Below are 9408 nucleotides of genomic sequence, written 5' to 3'. Positions count from 1 at the left end.
GGGGCTGGGCTGGGAGGAGGCTGCCGCTCACCTTTGCGGAGGCAAGCTACCTTCCTCTCTGTTCAAGCCTTCTGCCACCTCCTTGCACACCTCACTCACTCACACTCTTCCCAATGTGAAGACAGCCCCTACCTTCCTGCCAGCCCACCCTTGCAGGCCCTGCTTAGTGCCCCTCTCTCCACCTCCAGAAGCCCCTGAGGATCGTATGGTCTCCTGGGTTCCCTCCCTGCCCCTCAGACCCTTCACAGTGACCTGAACTTTTTATCTTTCTTACAAAACCCACTCGACCCATGGCCTTCCCATCTCAGCTTATGGCAACTTCATCCTTTCAGCTGCACAGGACATAACCCTTCCTGTTATGCCTGACCCCTCTCTTTCTCTTCCACCCCACATCCAATCCATCAGGAAATCCCATCAGCTCTACCTCCAAAATACAGCCCGAAACTGACTGCCCACCACCTCTGTTGTTACCCCTGGCCCGGCCACCGATATCTCCGCCTGGATCTCTGTACAGGCCTCCTCTCGGACTCCCCCTGCCTGCCCCCGCACTGTCCATTCCCAGCATAGCAGTCAGAGACCCTGTTTAAATGTCACTGCAGGAGCTCCCCAATGCATGGAGAGCAAAAGCCAAAGTCCTCACAGTGGCCTACAGGCTCTCCATGGTCTGAACCCAGTTGCCTCTCTGACCTGTCTCCCGTAATGCACCCACACCCATGCCATGCTGCTCTAACCACACTGGAACACACCTGAGAGCCCCAGGGAATTCCTGCCTTGGGGCCTTTGCACTGGCTGTCTCTTCTGTCTGGAATGCTCCACCTGCAGATAGCTGCATGAATCGCTCTGTGCCTCCTTCAAGTCTTTGCTCAAATGCCACCTTCATGAGGCCCACCCTGACTACCTTTGCAACCTCTCCCAACACTCCAGATCTCCCTGACTTATCTCTATTTTTTCCACAGTACTTACCCCTTCTATTATTTACTTATTATGTTTACCCATGAAAATACAAGATCCACAAGGACAAGGATTTTGCCTCTTTTCTAAAACTAATGAATACCCAGCTCTAGACCAGCATCAGCACAAAGTAAGGCACTCCATGAATATCTGTTGAATGGCTGAATTTCCTCATGAGATGATATCTGCTCTCCTCAGCCAGGCGAGAGCCCCTGGGGGAAGGGGAGGGTGGGATTGTCCTTTGCCTGCCTCCCAGCTGCACAGCGTGTTCTGAGAGCTGGCGGGTTGGGTGAGATGGAAGTGGGTCTGGGCCGCGGCATCCTGCCTGCCTGGTCTCTTGCTGCTGGGCTGAGACCTCAGTGAGAACAGGGATGGGTCCAGGGCGCCCCTGAATTCCCTGTACCCAGCTCAGGGCCTGGCACCTGTAAGCCCTCAGCGAGCGCAAGCACAAATACTGGCACCCCATAAAGGGTCTGTTGGCACTGCCTGTGTGAGCACAGCCTTCATTATCAGGCAGAGGCTGGGACAGACTCCAAAAGCCCTTTCTTTTGAAAAAGGATTAGCTTTGGGGTTGGAAAACCCATGGTTCCAGCTGGCCCACAAGGGGGAGGAAGGGTGGGTTGTCTCCTGAGACTTTGGTGGCAAAGCCCCCTCAGGCCTCGACTTCCGCATTTGTGGACCTTCCTGCTCTGGTGTTCTGACACCCTCTTCCCATTTTCAGGTGATACCTAAATGCCCAGTTTCTGGGTGTCCATGAGTAAGGGGGAGAGGGACCCAGGTGCAGCCCCAGCCCTGTAATCCTGAATCCAGACAAAAAGGCCCTCTGGGTCCAACCGCCTGTGGTGAGGAGGCTGTTAGGTCAGGGCAGGGGAGGCACGAGACCCAGCCTCTCCTTCCAGCCTCCTCCCAAGCGGACTGCTACTCCGCAGGAATGCCGGGCACAGAATTGGAAGCAGGTGTGGGCTGCCTGGGCGGACCACCCGCTCCTCGCCCCCCCCTTCCTGTCCTGCCGCTCCAGCCACTGTCCTGGGGAGTTTTCCATGTGCTCTTGGCTTGGACAGGAGTGGGGTGGACTTGGGCTGGGACTACTAGGGAGAAGTGCCCCTTTGGAGGTGACAGGAGATTGAGATGGGGGTCCCTGGGGAGGGGAGAGAGGGAGGAGAGGAGACGAAAGGCCGGGATGAAAGGCCAGAATTCCCGGGCCAAGTGCGGCAGTAGCCTGGTGCCTGTAAGTCCCGAAGGACTCCCCACCCTGCTCAGCCACCATCCCAAAAGGCTCTGTGGGGCCTGTGAACTCAAGGCAAAAAAAAAATCCAACTTTTTGTGTCCTAGGGGGTTTAGACCTGAGAGAAGCAATGAACGCGGAGACATACCCTTCCCTGAGGGGCAGAAGCAGAGGGAAGGCTGGGATGGTTCAGTGGGGGAGAGAGTCAGCCTCGGTCCGAGCTTGGCTGCTGCTGAATTCTGAGACCTTGGATGAGTTACTGAACTTCTCTAGCCTCAGTTGCCTCCTCTGTAAAATGGGGGTATAATATCATCTACCTCACAAGCTTGCTGGGGGTACTAAACGAGGAAATAAAAACAAAATGCTTGGCATAGTGTCTGGTGCATATTAAGGGTTCAATAATAGCAGTGGCTATTATGATTATTTAAAATGGGAGCTGTCTCTTCTTGCAGGGATGGTCCAGTTTGAGAACAGGGGAGAGAGGATGTGGCCTTGCAACTGAATGATACGAGAGGAGACGGGAAATCTGCCTGCGATGAGGTTGCTTCGGACACGACTTGTTTGTTCTGACACTAGTGACCTTCCATTGCCAAACAGGGGAGTAACAAGAGGACCCAGGTCCCTCTATCTCCATAGTTGTCTGACCCTTTACCCCAAGTTCCTCGGCCTGAAGACTCCATTTCTTTCTGAAGGAGCAACTTGAGACAACTTCTGGGAAGGAAGGAGGGATGCTGAGCTGTGATTCTGCCTCCACCAGTCACCAGTTATGCAACCTTGGGCTTAACCTCCGAGGGCCTCAGTTTCCTCATCTGCAAAATGGGGGTAATAACAATACCGAGGGTTGTTATGAGAATTAAGCGACTAATTGTAAAGCTCCAAGAACAGTGTCAGGTGCTGTAGAGGTGCTTGTTAACCAAATGTTCTGGAGTCTATAGAGTGGGAATGACAAGGCTTCACGCTAACACCTCACTGGGGAGGTGCCCAAAGCTGTGCACTCTCTCTGTTTCGTCTCACTCTGTCGCAACCAGTGCCCAGAACATGGTAGGAGTCAAGCATCTGCTGAATGACCAGATGGATGTGCAAGGTAAGCCTTAATACATGAAAATGTAGAAAAAAAAATAATGCACGGGGGTTAAAAACTCAGGATGGAGAGCCATGCAGACTCAAATTCTGGTTTCACGACTAAGAGGTCGTGTGACAGTCAGCAAGTGAGCCTGTCACCTTATCTGTGAAACGGGATGGATAACAGCATCTGGCTGGTGGGGTTGCTGTGGGAATTACGAGATGATGTATACAGAATTATCCCTCTGGAGGTGGCTGGGGGAACTGAGGTCCAGGTTCAAGTCCTGCCCCAGCTGGCTTGCAGGTGGTGTGAGGGTCCTCCCGGGTCAACTGAGTGCAATGCAGAGATGACAGGCTCAGTTTGAATTCTGGCTCGGCTGCATCCAGCGGTGAGACCTCCCCAGGTCTCCGTTTTCTCATCTGTACCAGAGGACCGTAATCCCCCCCTCTCTAGGAGGCTGTGCGGGTGAATGAAGTTGCACATTCCAGCCACAAAGCTCAGCAAGGGTTCCTCTGCAATGGCTGAACTTGTCATCATCATCCTCGCCTGGGCGCTCTAACTCGGGATGCTCTGGGTGGCCAGGCCTCCTGCATCGACTCCAAGCCTTGTGGAGGTGGGTGGGCGACCTGAGTCAGGGGGGCAGGAAGTAGGGGGTGCAGCAGGGAGCCAGGGCTGCTCTCAGGGACTAAGGGGCCCCATCTGGCCTCTTGGGTGCAGGAGGCTGGATGGAGAGGGACGTACCCTAGAAACACCCCTGTGTGAGTGCAGGGACATGAAACACCTGGGCCTAGGAGCAGCACGATCCTCATGGGGGCTGTGGAGGCCTGAGAGAGGGAGAAGGAGGAGAGGAGAGGAAGGAGGTGCCTCAGGTTCTGATGCAAAGGCTAAGGCGCTGAGATTTTGTCCTGAAGGCCTTGGGAGCCACAGAGCCTTCTTGAGCAGGAGAGTAATATGGTCAGCAATGAAAGGGTGTATCTGCCCCATGCGTAGGATGGACTGGAAGGGACCAGGGAGGAGGCAGTCACAGCTCCGATTGGTTGTGTGAGGACAGGGAAGGAGGACCCACGCCAGGCAAGGTGGGCATAGCCATCAGAGATGCCCTGGGAGGACAGCCAGGGTGGCTGCTCCATGATACTTTCATAGGGTGGCCAGAGGCAGTGAATCAGGCTGAGGGTGTAAGGGGGGGGCCCTGAGAGAAAAGCCGTGGTCTTCTAGGGCCAGAAGTCATCTTAGTCTGCACCGGTACCACCAGCTCAGAGAAGCTGAGGCTGTGAGGAGGCAGGAACAGGGACAAGGAGGCTAGGAGAAGAGGGCCCGGCTTGGGAGAGGGAGGGGCACAGCACAGGGGCCTGGGAAGCAGGCAGCCACCCTCCAGGCCTCTGCACTGATCTGCTGTGACAGGCAGACCAGGTATGTGACCTGGGCCTCTGTTTCCTCGCCTTCCCTCCCGTTACACATTTCAGAGACAACGGTACTGCAGGAGGCCTTGGGCAGCCCCCCTCCCCAGGGTGGGAGGGAAGGGGGTGCAGGCACCCAAGGAAGAAACCAGGCTCTGGACAGGCGCTTGGAAACTGCCCAAACGTGGAGGACGTGGGTGGTGCGCACATGTGTTTGGTGTTGTGAGGACATGTCCGCGTCCACGCCCACGTGCACGCGGGCTGCCAGCGCCCAGCCTCAGACCCCTGGGTGTGCGGCCAGGAGGAATGAGGTCAGTCTCGGAGAATCTACTCTGGACTCCCACACCAGGCCTGGGGGTCTGATCTCAAGCACAAGGCTTGGCCTTCCCCAAACCGGGATTTTCCATGGTCCCAGCCTAGCAGGGTGGGAAGGGGAACAAGTGATGGGGGAGAAGGTACTGCTCCCTCTCTGGCCTCTCTGTGAGCCCCGATTTAGCCTGCACCGCCCCACACACACCTTCCCCCCCATGACGAGGGAAGGGGCACTTGGAGGGTGCTGACAGCTTGCGGCAATGCTTGGGCACCTCCTCCTCTCAGAAGTCCTCCCTGAGTTCCTAGCGCCCCCGACTGGGGAGGCCCCTCCCCTGGGTCCCCTAACCCATCCCCCCAGTGCCTGCCCAATCACAGCACTGAGGTGCCCCCTTTTCTATTCCTTCCTCAGGGCAGGGCCTGGATTCAGCTTGGCATCTAGTATACTGCGTTCTGGGGAGAAATGTCTTTAATCCCAATTGAACACTGGGGCTCAGGGGCAATGGCCAGAGGCCCTGCTAAGCGCCAAGCACCCCCCGCTCCAAACATAGCCTTGCTCTGGCCAATCCCCCTCTGAACCTTAAGAACTGAGAGGCTAAAGAAGGACCTTAGAAAACCCACTGGCTTGGGGCGTAGATGTCAAGTCCCAGGCCTGGCTCTGCTAGCACTGCTATTTGAGGCTATTTGAGGCCTCGGTTTTCTCCTCTGCCCAGAGGTGGAGTGCTTCTGGCTGAGCCCCACTCTGTGGTCTTGCATTCTAAGAAAAGCTACCACAGAAGTTTAGCTTATAGGTAAAACACGCTCTCCTCCACGGAGCTCTGGGAACAGTTGGTGTAGAGCTGTAACACACCCTGCTGCAGGGATGCCGCAAGCCCTGGTGCGGATCAGATCCGGGTGAGGCCACGGTGGCAGGAGGATGCATCCTTCATCACATCACAGAAGGGCCTTCCATCTAGCTCCTGTCCTAGCTCCTGCAGGTTCTCAAAGTGGGATTCAGCACCCAACTTGAGTGCTACGCCTTGAATATGAGGGAGTGAGTACTGCCAGTGTGGACACTCCTCTCCCCTAGCCTTGGGCTCCAGCAGCCCCTAGAGAGACGGGAGTCCCCACCCCTGCACCCCAGCGGCAGCCTCTCTCACCCAAGGTCATTATGGCTGGAGACAAGGAAGCGTCCCCGTGCGGACAGAGGCAGAGGAGCAAAGGCTGGGGGTACACTACCTGTGCCCCTGAGCCCTGCAGTGCTCCGCCCTCACCTGGTGCGCCTGGCACAGAAACATTGTTGTGGAGCAGAGAGTCAGGAGTAAAGAATCATGGTATTAATCGCAGCCTGAAAGAGGCAAGGCTGGGGTGGAACGCATATGCATTGGGGACTGAATGGAAAACCTTGACCAAAGCTGACTTTGGACTTGCAGAGACAGAAGCAGGAAGGGGAATTCTAGGACAGCAGGACCAATGGCCGTTCAGCCCTGGCCAGACCACTAGCGGGCCCTTGCCAAGGTAGTCCGCCTGCTATCAGCATATGTGGAGTTGCTCATCTGAAGAAGGAAGGCTGCCCCTTCCACTGAGTCCTCGTGTGTAGATGGCTTGGGCTTTCCCACAACTAGGTCATATCTCCAACACCCCCTGCACCCCCGTCCACAGCTGCCTCCTGGGACTCTCCCCCAGGGCCAGGACTAGGGTGAACTGAGTGAAGTGACTGAGGCCCTGGCCTGGGGTGCAAAATTTAAGAGGGCGCCTAAAAACTCAGTAGCTACGAGAAGTAACATTTCAGGCAATATTTTTAAAAATCAAAATTAACACACAAAAAAATCTGTGATGAACAAAACATCAAAATTTCAAATAAAGATGATCAGTATTGCTGAGTTTTCAGTTGCCTCAGGCTTGAATATAGTTTGGCATGCCACCATAACTGATTCTATTTAAAATTTTTTTCATTTTTTTTGCATTATTTTTGATTTAAAAATGCATTAAAATATTACTTATCTCGATTAGTAAGTTTTTCGGTGCCCAGGCTGGTGCCCCACTCACCTCTCTAGTCTGGGCCTTGCAGTGTGCCCCTGAAGGAACTCTGGGTTATCTAGTCTGCACTCCTGTCAGCCCAGATTCTCTCTTCTAACCTCCTGTTCATTCAGGCCAAGCTCACAGATGCCCAGTGACCGGGAACTTGCCACACCTCCAGAGGCGTCCCCTAAGGCCTTTCTGACCCTGATGCTCCCTGCTTCACCCTGTGAGGCTGGCAGAGGGGCACCTCCAAGCGTGGAGGACATGCCCTGATGGGAATGAGGGAGAGGCGGGGAGGGGGGCTCCTTTACTTTGTCCTCAGATGACCCAAGCCACATCTGGAAGGCGTCTCTTTACAAAGCCTGTCCAGTCCCTCCACCCCCACCCCCCCAAGTCAGAGCCCCGGCCTGCCTGGCCAAATCCTGGCACCGATGATGATGCGTGGACAGGGCGAAGGCCGGGAGGTGGGAAACACTGGGGCTGCCTATGGGGAGGAGGGTGGGGGTCCTTACTTAGCAGCTGGGGGAGGCCTTCGGTAAAGGATGGAGAAGGGCCTGGGCGTCGGGACGTACTCACCTCTACCGTTTTGGCTGGGCCGGTACACGCTGCCCACACTCAGGCGGCCCTGCTGCGCGCCATTGCGCTCCGAACCCGGCGGGGGCGCGTCGGAGCTGCGCACCGGCAGGTAGGGAGGCTCCACCACGCGGAAGGGGGGCTGCGGCTCCACGGCCCGCGGCGGGCTATAGGCCTCGGGTGGCATGTTGCCGTAGGGCGGGTACCAGCCGAGGCGGGGGTCGCCGCCGTAGGCGCCACCGTTGGACTGCGCAGCGTCGGGGGCCGGGTCGGGGTAGGCCTGCTCGAGGCCCGCGGTGCCCTCGTTGTACAGGCTGTGCGAGTAGCGGCGGTCCAGGCCGTCGGCTGGCTGCGGCTGCGGCGGCTGCGGCGCGTACGGCCTCTCCGGGGCCGGATAGAAGCCCTGCGGCGGGTACTCGGGCTGCTCCTCGCCGCCGCCGTACTCCTCGTAGCGCGCCCGGGGCTGGAAAGGGTAGATGACCCCCGCCGCGGCCACGGCCGCCGTCCCTGCGCCCAGACCGCCGCCCACGCCGCGGTAGTACACGTAGCCCTGGTCGTAGGTCCGCGACGCGGGGTCGTATGTCTCATACTGGCTGACGAAGGGCGCCTGCGGATAGGGGAACTGCTGCGGAAAGGAGGACGGCTGGCGGTAGGTGGTGGCGAAGGCCGAGGCCGAGGCCGAGGCCGAGGAGGCGGAGCCCCCGTGCCGTTGCTGGGAGACGGAGGTGCGGGCCCGGGCCATGGCCGTGCTGTCCCCGACGGCCACCTCGCGCCAGTTGTCGGGCACCTGGCCGAAGCCGAATGGGTGCCGCGCTTGGCCGCGCACGGTGTCCGAGCCGATGCGCCCGGGCAGGGGCAGCGACGGGGCCTGCCGACGCCGGAGGCCCCCGTGGCTGCGCCGATGCGGGGCCTGGGGGGCGCCCGCCAGCAGCACCCGGGAGTTACTCTCGGAGCGCTGAGTCCCCGCAGGCAAGTACTCTGAGCCCGAGTTGAGCAGGCTGTACACCTGCCCGTTGTTCTCCCACTGGATCAGCTGCCGCCAGCGTCCCTGGTCCGAGCCCTGCCCTGGCTGCGCCTGCTGCCCGTGCACCAGGACGCAGACGCAGGCGCCCCACACCAGGGCCCCCAGCTGCCAACAGGCTGGGGCCAGAGCCATGGTGGCCCTTCTGCAGAGGCCTGGTGGACTGAGAGGCTCTCAGGAGTGGCCCCCTGTGCGTGCTTCTCTTCCCACGGCCTCGAGGACAGGACGGCTCCTTGCCTGCCCCAGCTCTAGCTTTGTCCATCCTGGCCTTGTCCCGAGCGGGACGGCTCCTCCGATGACAGCATTTCGAGGCCAAGGGGTCAGGGCAGGGCAGGGGCGGTGCCCAGGGCTGCACGAGGCTCTCTGCAGGGCACCGGGCAGGCAGGACCGCCTGGGGGCCTTACATGGCCAGCCCGGCACTGGCTGGCCGCTGGGCTGGCGCTTTCCCACTCTGAATGAATAAGCAACAGGCTGGGAGCGTAGGGAGGTTTCGGGCAGCCTGGTCCGCCTGCTGGGGCCTCCTCCGCGGGGCCCTATGGCCCGCCGGGTTTTAGCTATGTGGCCTGTCCCACAGCTGCTGTGCTCCCTCAGTCCCTGGAGCTCCCAGCCAAGCCCCAGACCTGCCTCTGAGGAAGGGAATGAAGAAGGGAGTAGGACGGGGCCTCTGGGGACTCAGGCCCGGTGAGTGGGGCCCTGGCAGGTATAACGGGGCTGAGGTGTCAGCACCATTCTGACCATTTCTCTCTGCTTTGGACCCAGCATCCTTGGTCTCACCTTACTGGCTTCTTGTTCGGGCTTGAATAAGCCCCTGACTCGTGTCCACTCCAGCCTCTCCCCAGGATTCCTGGGCTCCCATTCTCCAAAGCCA

The 9408-nt window shown here is 58.5% G+C and overlaps 1 protein-coding gene across 1 annotated transcript in view; it reads right to left on the bottom strand.

Annotated features, from left to right (window-relative positions):
- The window catches only part of LOXL1 (lysyl oxidase like 1), a 24264-nt gene extending 15259 nt beyond the window's left edge, over positions 1-9005 (bottom strand). The window contains exon 1 of the mRNA XM_027123565.1: positions 7523-9005. Coding sequence (XP_026979366.1) covers positions 7523-8675 — 1153 coding nt within the window. The 5' untranslated portion in view covers positions 8676-9005. The remainder of the gene's footprint in view (positions 1-7522) is intronic.
- Between the last annotated feature and the right edge of the window lie 403 nt (positions 9006-9408).

Source organism: Aethalodelphis obliquidens, unplaced genomic scaffold, assembly GCF_003676395.1.
Source record: "Aethalodelphis obliquidens isolate GAN/ISIS:26980383/991018 unplaced genomic scaffold, ASM367639v1 scaffold26, whole genome shotgun sequence".
Taxonomy (NCBI): domain Eukaryota; kingdom Metazoa; phylum Chordata; class Mammalia; order Artiodactyla; family Delphinidae; genus Aethalodelphis; species Aethalodelphis obliquidens.
This window is presented reverse-complemented; position numbering and strand designations above follow the sequence as displayed.